Source organism: Rhincodon typus, chromosome 46 (genome assembly GCF_021869965.1).
Source record: "Rhincodon typus isolate 14 chromosome 46, sRhiTyp1.1, whole genome shotgun sequence".
Lineage (NCBI taxonomy): Eukaryota > Metazoa > Chordata > Chondrichthyes > Orectolobiformes > Rhincodontidae > Rhincodon > Rhincodon typus.
Window position 1 is genome coordinate 10,716,942 of NC_063377.1, and position 15,343 is coordinate 10,732,284.

Consider the following 15,343-nt stretch of genomic DNA (forward strand, 5'->3'; position numbering starts at 1 on the left):
CCAGAAGTAGAGATAGTACTACTGTGCCACAAAAGCCCCCCAAAATCTCCCTGCCCAAAAGGAAAACACCAAACCAATTTACCTCTAGGCTACTGAGCCAGGGCTGACATTGAAGTAATGACCAAGTTAGTTTCTTTAGGCAGCCCAAAAATATAACACATTAGTGCACACAAATGAGCTGGTAACAAGAGAGCAAAACAGTTGACTCATCAAAGGGAAACATCTAAGGTGAAATAGTCTAGAATCAAAGATAGACTTGTAAATAATAGTAAGCCAAAAGAAAATACCGTGGATGTTGCAAATCTAAAATAAAAACATCAGCCTGCTGAAAGATCACTTGATCTGAAACATTAAGCCTCCAGATAATAGTCAGAGTCACATAACATGTAACAGACCCTTTGGCCCAACTAATCCACTCTGCCCAGGTTTTCTAAACTGAACTGAACACTTTAGCCAGTGTTTGGCCCATATCCTTCTAAATCTTTCCTATCAGTGTCCCTGTCCAAATGATCTTTTAAATGTTGTAACTGTACCCACTTCTACCAATTCCTCTGGCAGCTTGCTCCATATATGCACTAACTTCTCTGAAAAAGTTACCCCTCAGGTCCCTTTTAAATCTTTCCCCTCTCACCTTAAACCTATGCCCTCTAGTTTTGGACTTCCTATCCTGGGGAAAAGACCACGGCTATTCACTTCATCTATGCCCCTCATGACTTTAAACCTCTAAGGTCACCCCTCAGCCCCTTCTGCTCCAGGGAAGACAGTCTCAGCCTATCCAGCCTCTACTTACAACTTTTCAGTCTCGGTAACATGAAAATCTTTTTGCACCCTTTCCAGTTTAATAACTTCCTTTCCAAAGCAGGGCGACCAAAATTGTACACAGTGCTCCAAATGGGCCCTCAGTGTCTTGTACAGCTATAACATGGTGCCCCAAATTCTGTACACAATGCACTGTAAGAGTGCCAAATGCCTTCTTCACCACTCTGTCAACCGTGATGCTACTTTCAAGGAACAATGTATCGACACCCCCAGGTCTCTGTTCAACTCCCCAGGGCTCCACCATGAACTGTGCAAGTCCTGCCCTAGTTTGTCCTAACAAAAAGCAACACCTCACATCTATCTGTATTAAACTCCAATGGACCATTCCTCAGCCCACTCGATCAAGATCCTGTTTTAGTCTTTCTTCACTGTCCACTAATATCACCAATTTTGGTGTTTTGGTGTCATCTGCAAACTTACTAACCATGCCTCCTATATTCTGATCCATATCATTTATGTAAAATGACGAGCATCAGCAGACCCAACACTGATTCTTGCTGCACTCTGCTGGTCACAGGCCTCTAGTCTGAACAACAACCCTCTACTGCCACCCTCTGTCTCCTCCATTAAGACAATTTCAGTATCGAGTCAGCTAGTTCTCCCTGGATCCCATGCGATGTAACCTTACTAATCAGTCTACCATACAGAATCTTATCAAAAGGTCTTGCTAACATTCATGTAGTCAATGTCTACCGCCCTGCCTTCATCTATCTTCTTTGTCACCACTTCAAAAAGAAACTCAACCAAATTTGAGACACAATTTGCCATGCACAAAGAAATACTGACTATCCCTGATCAGTCCTTGATTTTCCAAACGCATGTAGATCCTGTCTCTAAGAATCCCAACATCTTACCCACCACTGATATTAAGCTCATCGGTCTGTGGTTCCCTGGCTTTTCCTTACAGCCTGTCTTAAATAATGGCACAACATTAGTCACCCTCCAGTCTTCCAGCAAATCACCTGTGGCTGTCGATGATACTAATTTCTCTGCTCAGGGCCCTGCAATTTCTTCACTAGCTTCCCAATATGTTTTAAGACTTCCAGCACCACCTCTTCTGAAATTGGGACTCTTTTTCTGAGTTCCCTAGCCTCCATGTCTTTCGCTATGGTAAATACTGATGAGAAATATTCATTGGGGATCTCCTGTGGCTCCACACAGACAATCTTGTTGATCCTTATGGGCCTCTTTTCTCTCCCTAGTTACTATTTTGACCTTAATATACTTGCAGAATGTCTTTGGATTTGCTCCCTTTTTGCCTGCCTGATTTCCCTCTTAAGTGTACTCCTCCACTCACCATAGTCCTCAAGGGATTCACTTGATCCTAGTTACCTATACATGATATATGCCTCCTCCTTTTTCTTGACCAGGGCCTCAATATGTCTCGTCATCCAGCGATCCCTACTCCTACCAGCCTTGCCCTTTTCACTAACAGGAAAATGCTGGCCCTGAACTCATTATCTTGCTTTTGAAAGCCTCCCACTTGCCAGATGCTTCCACCAAACAACTTTTGAAAGTCCCTGTCTAATATAGTCAAAATTGGCATTGCTCCAATTTAGAACTTTTAACTTATGGAAAAGGATAGGCCTGGTCCACAAGTATTTTAAAACTAAAAGAATTATGGTCACTGGTCCAAAAAGAGCTCCTTCACTAACACCTCAGTCACTTGCCCTGCCTTATTTCCCAGGAGGCGCTTGAGTTTTGCCCTGTCTACATAGGGCCACCTACGTATTGATTGAGAAAGTTTTCCTGAACACACTAGACAAATTCTTCCCCATTTAAGCCCTTATTGCTATGGCAGTCTCACTCGATGCTTGGAACGTTAAAGTCCCCTACAATTACAATCTTGCAGCTAACTCTGATCTCCCTACCTATTTGCACCTCAATTTTTCGCTGACTATTGGGAGCCCTTTCTTATTTCTCTCCACTGGATGAATCCTTAAAAATAATCTGCAGAGTTTGACCAGCAATTCAATAGTTCTACGAATTAGAATAGCAACCATGTGCAGCTAGAGTAGATAAAATATAGTCTACTGTAAGGAAACCAAGTTACTGGCAAGTCCTTATACGGAGTGCCATTTCTATAACGAGGCAATGCAGAATGGGTGGGAAGGACTGACTACTTGAAAAGTGTGTTTGTAATGAATGGTTGAATTTGAAAAGTTCAGTGAGATGGAGTTTGAGCTAAGTACTTCAGATGTAACACAGACAGCAGGATGTACTCACAGTAATGGCTGGCATGGTGCACTGCTGGTTGATGGTGCCCGTGCCCGTGCCCATGCCCATGCCCATTTTGCTGGGGCACCACGTTTGGTGCATAAGCAGCTGTGCTGCTGCCTGTCCAAGTTGCTGTCGTATCTATGGAATGAAAACATAGCTTTAAAACTGTTGCAACTGAATTAAACATAACCAGAATTACACCTTTCCATGAATTATTTCAGCAAAACAATGACAGAACACTTCATGAAGTTTCTTCCATAGGATGTGGGTGTTTCCGTCAAGGGTCAACATTTGTTACTGAGCCCTAATTGCCCCTGAGGTGGTGAGCTGTCTTCCCAAACTGCTGTAATTCATCTGGTGTAGATGCTATTAGGAAGGGAGTTCCAGAATTTTAATCCAGCAACAGCGTTAATGATGAAACACAAAGTTCCAAGTTGGAAGGTGTTTAGTTTGGAGGGGAACTTGCAGATTATTGCTTCCATGCATTGCCTGCCCTTGTCCCTGTAAGTAGCAACAGTTGCAGTTTGGAAACTGACAAAAGGAGCCTTGGTGGGCTGCTCCAGTGCATCTTGCATGTAATTCGAACTGCTTTCACTGCGCTGGTAGTGGATACAGTGCATGTTTACATTGGTGACTGGGGTAGTGCTCAAGCTATCGAGCAACTGTGTTATACATTCAGCTTCAGTCAAGATTTCTGCAGAACTGCTGGCAATAGTCAGAAGATCAGGGAACATGAGAGAACAGGAACAGAACTAATACGCCAGATCATTGTCCATTAGACAGAACTGACAAGGGCATTCGACTTAAAATGCTAACTGCTTCTCTTTTCACTGCTGTGCCCTGAGCTGCTGCATATTTCCAACATTTTCTGTTTTTACTTGAAAGAGAAGACCTGGATAAAACTCGACACACTGTAGCTGTCACATGCTGCCAGTGGTTTTAAAATGTTCAAACAACTTCACACGATCGCAAACATGAGCAAATCTGCTTCTGAAAGAATTGGATCATAATTAATAAATGGTCACATCTGTAAATTCCAACATTCCATACAGTTCAAAAATGAGAGAAATAATCTCGCCAAGTATTTTTCATTTCCAAGAGCCTTTGAAGGGACGGGTACTTACTCTGGTAAGGCTGTTTTGGTGGTGGATATCCATTTTGCTGAGATGGATTGGGGGGTGCAGGGGGAGGTGGAGTTGGGGGAGGTGCCATCTGTTGCAGCGATGGGGCAATCTGTAATAAACCCTCGCTGGGATTCATAGGAATGAGAGAATTGTTGGCAGCTGAGAGAGGGAGAGAAACAAAAAGTGAGTTACTTACATTTGTATTTCGTTTTCAAACATTCAAGTAATTCTTCAATCAAGATATTTGAAATGCATTACTCCTTTCCCAAATAAGGAACCGGTGGGCACGTGAGGTGATATTTTGTAACAAAAACAGAAATGGCTAGAGAAACTCAGCAGTTCCGCAACATTTGTGGAGAGAAAACAGAATTAATGTTTTGAGTCCGGTGACCCTTATTCAGTTCTCCAGCAATTTGAGTTTGTTTCTGATTTCTAGCATCTGCAGCTCTTTGCTTTATTTTTCAGATATTTTGTGGTTTGTCTTCTTTATTCATTCAAGGGATGAGGGTATCACTGGCTAGGCAGCATTTATTGCCCATCCCTAATTGCCCAGAGGGCAGTTCAGAGTCAACCTGTGGGGTTGGAGTCACATGTAGGCCAGACCAGGTTAGGATGGCAGTTTCCTTCCCTAAAGGGCATTAGTGATCAGATGGGTTTTCCAACAATCAGTAATGGATTTACGGTCATCGTTAGACTCTTACTTCCAGATATTTATCAAATTCAAATTCCACCATCTGCCTTGGTAGGATTCGAAAGCAGGTCTCCAGAACATTATCTGGGTCTCTGGATTAACAGTCCAGCGATAATACCACTAGGCCATTGCCTCCTCAATGCTAGAAGGCACGAGTAACATCTCAGAAATACTTATAAACCAAGAGATGAAAGGTACAGAGAAACGTAAAACAATTAGTCACTGGGGAAAAATACTGAGAAAATAATGAGAACTAAAGTTTGATATGTCTCCATACATGGTGGCCTGCATGCCAGGGTCCTAAAAGTAGCTGCTGAGATAGCAGATGCTTCAGTTGAAATTTTCCAAAATTCTTTTACTCTGAAAAAGTCTCAACAGTTTGGAAAATATCATGCATGACTCCTGTATTCAAAAAAAAAAGGAGGGAGATAGAAGGGAGGAAACAATGAGCCAGTTAGCTGACATCTGTAACAAGGAAAATGGAGCAGCAGGACAATTAGAGAATCTTGTTGCAATTGAAATCAGGACAATTTTGTGAAAGGGAAATCATCCTTCACTAATTTAGTACAGTTATTTGAGGAAGTAACAAAGAAAGTAGATGTGCTGTACTTGGATTTCCAAAAGGCAGTTGATAATGTGTCACATCGTACATTGCTTACCACCTCAAAATCTTGTTTGGTGAGTAGTCGTATATTAGCATATATCAAGAATTGATTAACAGAAAGCAGGTATTAGGGATAAGTAGGTCATTTTTATCTTGGCAAGTAGAGGAATAAAGAAACTGCTGCTGGGATCAACTATTTATAACTGATATCAATGACTTGGATGAACACACCAAATTAAAGACTGATACATTTGCTGATAACATCACAATAGGTGGGAAAGTAAGTTGTGAAGAGAACTTAGAGTCCACAAACTGAGTGAGTGGGCAAAATAACTGGCAGTTGGAGTATAATGTGGAGAAATGTGAACACTTTGGCAGGAAGAATAGAAAAGCAGCATATTATTAAAATGTAGAGACACTACAGAACAGTGAGATAGAGATATCTGGGTGCCTTGGAGCATGAATCACTTAAAAAGTAGTTAGCATGCAGGTACAGCAAGTGATTAGAAAACATGGAGCTTAACATAAAAGGAAAATTTGGCTGCAATTGTACAGACATGAGACACCGGATCTGGAGGACTGTATACAGCTTTAATATCCTTACTTGGGAAAGAATAGGGTTGTATTCTAAGCAGCTCAGAGAAGGATTGTTCAACTGACTGCAGGGATAAGTGGATTCTTATAAGGAAAGGTTGGACCAGTTTGGTCTGTATTCAGAATTTAGAAAAACGAGAGCTGATCCTATTGTAAAGTTCACAATCCTGAGGGTGATATGACAGGCTAGGTGCTGAGAGGCAAGTTCTCCTTGTGAGAGGACAGAATTTTAAAATAAGGGTCTCCCATTTGGAATGGAAATAAAGAGATTTTGTTTTCCTTGGAAGGTCGTTCGCCAATGGAACTCTCTTTCTCACACAACAGTGGGGGCAAGGAGATAGTTTCTTAATTGACGAGGGAGTCAAAGGTTTTAGGGCAGACAAAAAAGTAGAGTTAAGGCCATGACTTTATCGAATGATAGCCAGTGCAGCGAGGGATTGAAGGGTTTTCCTCTGCTATTGTTTGTTCATACATGAATCAACTTGAGAAGTGAAGAAACATGCTTCCCCTGGCTTGGAGGTGTGTTCGGAAACAGGGGGCAATCTCAGAACAAACAGACAGGTAATTTAGAACAGAGATAAGGAGAAATTTCCTCGCTCTCTGAAGGGATTCTTTGCCCAAGTGGACTGCAGATGTTCAGTTCTAGCGTATGCTCAAAATTGAATTTGCTCAATTTCTGGATGTTAAAAACAAGGGATACAGGGATACTGCAGGAAAATAGTGTTGATGTAGATAATCTCACTGAATGGCAGACTGGCCTTATTGGATCTATTTCTTATGTTCTGTGACTCTAAAGACTCCATGTATTTTTTGAAATATAAACTAGGATTTATGGAAGTTTGGACACTGCTGGATTGCACAGAATGTATCAAGTTTTTTTTTTACAAATCACAACTTGCAAATCAGAGGTGGAACTATGTAGTGTTCATTTATCGGTTACACCAGGTCATGCCACTTTTGGTAAAGTTTGATTTAATACTTCTGTATGGGAAAATGATTCAAGATACAAGGCGTGTTTGGTTTGAAAAGCTGCCTAGCAACAGGTCTCGACTTTAAAGTCACAATTTGTCACAGACCTGAGAGAACGTTGAAAACTTGAGAAACCCAAAAGAAAAGACTGTTCTCCCCTTTTCTCACCTTCAGAGTAAATAAACACTCAGACTTCAAAACGAAGAACTTCTAACTCAAGTAAAGCTGTTGATCCAACTGACCAGCTAATCAATTGTGGGCTGTCTATTCTTGTATAGTTGATAAGGAATAATGAAAAAGCCACCTCGTTCCACCCCCGTGGTTTAGATTTTCGATTTGTTCATTTTTGCGTCCTTTTCACCACAGTATTTCTACAGTACTGTTTGTTGCAATTACGAGATTGTGTGTTTGGTTTTAGAGGGGATATAGTTCAAGTTGCATCGTAGTAGGCAATAATCTGCTTCACTGCTTGTTAAAAGACAAGCTTATTTATAGTAAGAACGTTTTTTTTCTTTTATTAAAAAACGTGGAGCGAGTTTCTTTTGCCCCAGATAGCAGTCAAGGTCAGGCAAATCAAACATCTCAGTGATTCAATTGGTCATTTATACATTTGTGACTGCTCATGGGATAACGGCGCTTGGTTAACAGCGCACTCTTCCCATCAGGATCGAGACATAGAAAGCAGAGACATACAGGCAGCAGGCAAGCATACACAGCACACAAGAGGGAGTCAGAGACAGGGTGAGGAGACAGAGTTCCACTTTCAGTATACCACTCCAAAACACAGCAAGCAGTTTAGGACATGCTTTCTATTTCTGGAAGGCAATAAGGAAATATACCCGAATAAGATGCACAGAAGAGAAGTTGGGCTGAATATTAGTAGTACTTAATTAGTCCTATTTATGTGAATTATAATGGCAGAATGGTACAGAATCTGACTAATTGTAAACCAGAAGTAAGCTGTCACAAAAGTTCTCTACAATAATCAGCAGTAAGCAGTATATTCTCCATATCCTCAGTTGGCTCTGGCCTCTTCATAGTCACACTCGGCAGCTCTCTGTGGAGATTCTCAACAGCTGCTATCCTGCGGTACCTCATATCATGTTAACATAGCAGCTTGACAAAATCTTTAAAGCATTTCTGTTGATTTTTGACCCATAGCATTTAATCCATTAGCACTTGAACAAAATTATTCAGGAATTATAGTACAAAAGAGTAGCCAGTAAAACAATGTACTCACGAGGAGATGACATTGGAATGTTGGGAAAGCTGTGCACAGTGGCTCTGGATGTCTCTGGTAAGGAAAGTACTGGAGCCGGGAGGGGCTGTACGTAGGTTTCAGAAGATGGTCGTGCGTTAGTCGGGTGTTTGACTGGCTGAAGCCTATGTTCCTCAGCATGCGGCATGACTTGTGGTCTATCAAGTTGCACACACTCATGCACAAATTCATCCTTCACCAAACGAGTAGGAGGAGCTAACACATAACCAAGCAAATAATTTAGATTACATTCAGTTGATGACCAGACAGTAAAAAGCAGAAGGAAACAGCATCTAGGACTTAAGACAGGTGTGAAAAATAGTTATGTCACAACTTAAACCATGATGGACTATGGTATCTTGGGGGTTTTGCTATCACTTCATTAGTTGTTGCCAGCCTGTAACTAGGTTGGGTATAACCCATTCCCGACAAAAGCAGCTTCCAACTGTCAATATTCAATGCATCATCCTCCATCATTTACTTGATCTCCAGAATGAAACTTTCTTCCTCTCCTCTCCTCTCCCATTTAAGTATTACCCATTTGCCAAAAACAATTCTGGAAAGAAACAAACGTAATCTCATTATTTGAGATGAGACAGAGGGAGAGGGAGACGGAGAACAAAGCACTACAGACCTAGTGGCTTAATATCTCTCAATGGGAAAACGTTAAAATGCTACTATAAAGGTTATGATAACTGAATATTTAGACAAAAAAAGGCAACATGGGGCACAGTCAGGATGGATTCAAAAAAGGGAAATCATGTTCGATAAACTCAAGATTTCTGAGAATGTTGCTTGTAGTATAGACAAAGGTGAAACATAGTGTGGTGTATTGCATTTTCCAAAATTCAGAAAATGACAATCACCAAGGAAGTAGGACTGTGTAAATTGTTGGAATTGCTGATTAACAAATCCGTGGTCTTAATGGGACCTCATCCTTGGGTCTTGCAAAAAGTAGTTAGTGAGATAGTTGATGCATTAGTTTTAATTTTCCACAACTCCCTAGATTTAGGTCAAGTCCCATTAGATTAGAAGGTGTCAAGTATAATTTCTTGAGAACCCTGGAGAAAGAAAGCAGGAAATTACAGCTGAGTTAACTTAAAATCTGTCTTAGAGAAAATCTTAGAAGCTGTTATGGCAAAAAGGAGGGCACTTTGGAAAAAAAAACAATTGGGCAGAGTCAATATGCTTTTGTGAACAGAAAATCATGTTTAAGCAATCTATTGGAATCTTTGAGGATAAAAGGGAAATCAGTGATTATTTTGTACTTGGGTTTCCAGAAGGCATTTGATAAATGCTTTTGTGGAAAAGAAAAGCTTATGGTTTAGGAGGTTAACATATTGGCATGGATAGAAGATTGGCTGGCTAACAGAAACCAGAGAGAATGGCAAGACGTAATGACTGGCCACAGTGAACAGTGTTGGGACCTCAATGGTTTACTATATGTGACTTGGGTGAAGGTGATCTCCTACTGTGGTGTGGGCTTTGCCTCCAGTACAGTATCTGTGCCTGATGCAGCAATGTTGATGTTAGTTCCCATATCACAAGATGTGGTAACATGGTACTTAGATACATATATTACTGTCACTTGACTTCATGTTTGGGCTAATACTAACAAAAACCAATAACAGCATGCTTCCATCAGTGTGCCATGCCCTATTTAAGATACAGCGAAGGCTTTCATACCTTCAGGTCATATGCTTTGATATGATAATGCCATCATAAGCATGTCTCTTAAAAAGGTATACTTCAAACTAGCTGAGGCATAACAACAAAACAGACCAAAGGTATGGTTTGCAAATCTACTGATGACAAAGACAGGAGGAAAGTAAAGCATGAAGAGGACAAAAGAAGGCTACAAAGAGACATATAGAGAGATAAATAGGCAGATAGGTTAAGTGAGTGGGCAAATATCTGCCAAATGGAGTATAATGTGAAAAATTTGAAATTGAAATGGTCTCACCCATTCCTCTCATATCCTCCAGCCCCAAAACCCTGCAAGACAGTGAACCAATTTCGTTTTGGCTTCAGTGTCCTGAATTTTCATTGCTCCACCATTGATGGCCATGTCTTCAAGATGTCCCAAACTCTAGAATTTCTCTGAAGCCTCTCTCTTTTGTCCTTTATTGCACAGAAGTTTTTGACCAGGCTTTTGGCCATCAACTGTAATATGGTCTTCTGTGGCTTGAGGCCATAACATTGCTTTGAATTACCTTGGAATCATGTGTTCCTAGAACTTTTTCAACATGAGACATGTCCTTGCTGCAACATTAACTATGTCACTTGGCTTTTTTTGATTTAGGAAAACACTTGAGCCACATAAGTACCAATTCAAAGCTGTTCTTCTATCTAAACTCCGTCAGCTTTTATTCTCCACACAGCCATTGATGTAGGTTTACTAAGCAATAATCCACAGTGCTCCTCTATCAGTATAGAGGTTGCATAAACTCTCTCGCCACAGTGACAGAACTTTGTTGAGACACTCTCAACAATGTATGTAAAAACACTTTCAAGTTCAAACAAGTAATTTGAAATACTAACCTGTGTTCTGAAGACTGACACCTGCAAAACAAAAATAGAGACTTTTTAGTGTCTACTGGAGTCTGAAGGAAGAGAAAGCAGCAGAAAGAGACAGGACAGTTCATACTTCCAGTCAGCCATTATCTGTGGCCAACTACAAAGTAATACTCTTGTGCACCATGAAAAAAGCCAGTCAACAGCTTCACTCTGCAGCTAATCAGATTCTCCATATGTTCCTGAGATACAACTCAAAGTTAGCAACTGAGTGGGATTTTCACCCAGCATCAACATCCCAGTGTTTCCCTGAACACAGTTCAAAACCAACCCTGCTGTCCTATGAAAATTGTTAGGAGGGAATGTAACACCAAAATTATCTCGGTCACAATGATCTATTTTGTTCCCCTTACAGTTCATATTTCCTTCTCACAAATACGGAGGTCTTAACCAGTGACTTTGCTAATTCCTGTTCTGCTCTTTTACATAGAGCGTTCTCGAAACTGTCAACACTTATCTTCTTTAAGAGTTCTGGCTAATTTCATGGTTTTCATTATGATTGTTCATGTGCCCATTTGCCAGGTTTGCTACAATAAATACTCCGTGACTTCAACCTTTGAACAATTGGAACAATCCAATTCTTTATCTGGGAAACTCCAAAATCTGTTTTTTGGGGTCTAGTATCATGCACTTCTCAATAAGCCATCTCCATGGTTATGGAATTTCATTTTAAGTCAATATTTCTGCTGTGGCTGGTCCCTCCAACTCCAAGGTTCCCCACTTGCTCCATTCAGTGATTCTTTCAGGTGATGACTCAAGAACTTGTACAATTGATTACATCCAGCTCAATCTCTTAGAAACTAAAAGCTGTGAATTTAGCTTCCTCAGTTTATCTTCTGCCTACAAAATTTGAGCTTTAACTAAACATTTAATTCTTGATGTCGGTCTTTCTCACCTAATTTTCCAGAATGCTGAATACTTAAGTTGGAGATGTCAATAAAATGACAGCAGTGTATGCCCAAGTGTTTCTCTTTTCCCAAAGCAGAAATTCACTGGTAACATCAGAGAGTTCAAGAAAACTTACGGAATGGGAACAAATAGGTGCGAGGTTAGCAGTTTTAAATTATTGCACTTTTGGGCTCTTTGTGAATTCTGTAAAAGCTAATAACACACTTCACCACTCACCAATTCCAGGTGAGACGACCCTCTCATAATGGTATGGGTTGACACAGACACTGTCATATTTTAAGTCAAAGGCAAACTGGCAGAATTTGGCGTGCTTTAGTTCATTCTTATGCAAATCTGGCCAGCGCCAGAGTCGGGCATAGATCACATGAGGGAAACCTTTCCTGCCAGCGACCTGAAACACAAACACAATTAAAATTCCGTCAATTCCAAATGCTATTTAATGAAATATCATCAAATACATTTATAGTATGGCTTAACCATGTCCTTCAACATTGGAAAGCTCAGTATCTTCTGCATTAACCTTGCACTAACCTGGTGTTATACTGTCAGTTCTGTTCATCTCAGTTCCCTGCTACTAAACATGTAGGCCTTTTGAAAACGATTTATCTACCAAATCGTCTGTAGTGCCTAGGGGTCCGAATTGATTTTCCAGTATTGCAAACAGAAGCAAATTGCATTCTGAAGAACCTGACCACATCCTCAAAATATCCTGAAGCACTCATAATTAACTTCTTACTAAAGGTGCGTGAAATTCTTAAGATGCCATCCTTGATGCAAGAACTGCCATAGCAATAAGGACTTGGATGGAGAGGATTTTGTCAAGTGTGTTCAGGAAAACTTTCTCAATCAAAATGTAGACGGCCCTACTAGAGAAGGGGCAAAATTCAACCACCTCTTGGGAAATAAGGCAGGGCAAGTGACTGAGGTGTTAGTGGGGAAGCACTTTGGGACCAGGAACCATAATTTTATTAGTTTTAATAAATTAGATAGGCCCGGTTCACAAGTCAAAGTTTTAAATTGGGGTAAGGCCCATTTTGATCATATTAGGAACTTCTAAAACTTGATTGGGTGAGGCTGTTCACAGGTAAAAAGAATGCCTGGCAAGTGGGAGGTTTTCAAAAAAGTGAGATAACAAGAGTTCAGGGCAAGCATGTTCCTGTTAGTGAGAAGGGCAAGGCTAGCAGGAGTAGGGGACACTGGATGACTTGACATATTGAGGCACTAGTCAAGAAAAAGGAAGAGGTATGTGTCAGGTATCGGCAGCTGGGTTCAAGTGAATCCCTTGAGGAGTATAGGGGATGTAGGAGTACAAAGGAGCGAGAAGTTAGGAGGGCAAAAAGGGAATGTGATAACTTTGGCTGATAAGGTAAAATAGAATCCAAAGGGATTCTACAAGTATATTAAGGGCAAAAGAGTAACTAGAGAGAAAACAGAGCTCCACAAAGTCCAACAAGGTTGTCTATGTGCACAGCCAAAGGAGATGGATGAAATCCTAAATTAATATTTCCCATCAGTATTTACCATGGTGAAAGACACGGAAGCTACAGAACTCAGGTAAGTAAATACTGATGGCTTGAAAAGACTTCACCATTCCAGAAGAGGTGGTGTTGGGGGTCTTAAAATGCATGTAGATAGATAAATCCACAGGACCTGGTCAAGTATATCCCAGGACACGGTGGGAAGCTAGCAAAGATATTTGTACCATCAAGAACCACAGGTGTGGTGCCAGAAGACTGGAGGGTGGCTAATGTGTTGTGTCATTATTTAAGACAGGCTGCAAGGAGCAGCCAGGGAACCACAGACCAACGAGCCTGATGTCCGTGGTAATTAAGTTGTTGGGGGGGGATTCAAAAAGGGACAGAATCTAAATGCATTTGGAAAGGCAAGGACAGATTAGGGATAGTTAGCATGGCTGTGCGTGTGGAAAATTGTGTCTAGAAATTATTCATATGTTTGTTTCTTTAGCAAATCCTACTAGTCAGAAGAAACAAACATGAATAATTTCTGGCTCCTCCTCAAATAAAAATCACAGATCTCTCCTGTCTGCCTAACAAAAAAGAAAAAAATACAAGGTCTGGTTTCTTCTTTAATGAACACACATTAGTAGGCTATTCAGTCCCTACAGCCTGCTCCACCATTCAATTCAATCATGACTGTTCCGACTGCCTCAATTCTATCTTCCTGCCTATTCCGAATATTCTTTGGACCCTTTGTTAGTCAAGAATCCACCTCTTCATTAAAAATATTCAATGGCCTTGCCTCACCACTATGTGGAAGAGAGCTCCATTGACTGTTAACCCTCGGTGAAAAAAAGTTTGTGACTTATATGAGAACCCCTTAGTTTTAAACTTTGCCCCCTTGATCTAGTCTCTCACATGGGGAGACAAAACTGGCGAAGGTAAGAGACAGAGGGTGATGGTGGAGGGTTGCTTTTCAGACTGGAGGCCTGTGACCAGCGATGTGCTACAAGGACTGGAGCTGGCATCCACCGCTTTTCATCTCTGCATGTGAACATAGGAGGTATGGTTGGAAAATTTGCAGAGGACACCAAAACTCAAGGTGTAATGGACAGTGAAGGTTAGCTCTGGGTACAGTGGGATCTTGATCAGATGGGCCGATGGGCCAAGGAGTGGTCGATGGAGTTCAATTTAGATAAATGTGAGGTGCTGCATTTTGGAAATGCAAATCAGGGCAGGTCTTATGCACTTAATGGTAAGGTCCTGGGGAGTGTTTCTGAACAAAGGGACCTTGGAGTGCAGGCTCCTAGTTCCTTGAAAGTGGAGTCACAGGCATTTGGTAGGCTTGTCTTTATTAGTCAGTGCATTGAGTATAGGAGTTGGGAGGTCATGTTGCGCTGCACAGGATATTGGTTATGCTGTTTTTGGTCTCCCTGCTATAGGAAGGATGTTATGAAACTTGAAAGGGGTCAGAAAAGATTTACAAGGATGTTGCCAGGATTGGAAGCATGGAGCTATAGGGAGAAGCTGAATAGACTGGGGTTATTTTCTCTGGAGCATAGGAGGCTGAGGGGTGACCTTATAGAGGTTTATAAAATCATGAGGGGCTTGGATAGGGTAAATAGACAAGGTCTTTTCCCCGATTGGAGGGGGGAGTCCAAAATTAGAGGGGATAGGTTGAAGGTGAGAGAGGGGAAGATTTAAAAGGGACCCAAGTGGCAATATTTTCATGCAGGGGGTGGTGCATGTATGGAATGAACTGCCAAAGGAAGTGGGGGAAGCTTGTACAATTACAACATTTTAAAAGGCATGTGGGTGGGCATATGAATAGGATGGGTTTAGAGGGGTATGCTGGCAAAGGGGACTACATTTCTTCAGAATATCTGGTCGGCATGGATGACTTGGACTGAAGGGTGTGCTTTCATGCTGTACATCTCTATGGCTTTATGACTCAAGCAAAAGTTCCTTACTTTCATATTCCATTTCGCTAATGACAAGTATAATTTCATTTATCTTCTTAATCACTTGGTGAATTCTACACAATAATTTTTTGTAATTCATGCACTAAGACACCTAGATCCGCTCTGTATCTCAGTGTTCTCTCGTCTCTCTCCATTTCAATTG

The 15,343-nt window shown here is 41.1% G+C and overlaps 1 protein-coding gene across 2 annotated transcripts in view; it reads right to left on the reverse strand.

Moving 5' to 3' along the window:
• The window catches only part of LOC109928938 (mothers against decapentaplegic homolog 4-like), a 43,848-nt gene extending 31,778 nt beyond the window's left edge, over positions 1-12,070 (reverse strand). For both annotated transcript variants that reach the window (XM_048620497.1, XM_048620496.1), the window contains exons 1-5: positions 11,979-12,070; positions 10,821-10,841; positions 8,262-8,495; positions 4,164-4,322; positions 3,046-3,177 (exon numbers count right to left, since the gene is read on the reverse strand). In XM_048620497.1, coding sequence (XP_048476454.1) covers positions 3,046-3,177; positions 4,164-4,322; positions 8,262-8,427 — 457 coding nt within the window. In that variant the 5' untranslated portion in view covers positions 8,428-8,495; positions 10,821-10,841; positions 11,979-12,070. The remainder of the gene's footprint in view (positions 1-3,045; positions 3,178-4,163; positions 4,323-8,261; positions 8,496-10,820; positions 10,842-11,978) is intronic.
• Between the last annotated feature and the right edge of the window lie 3,273 nt (positions 12,071-15,343).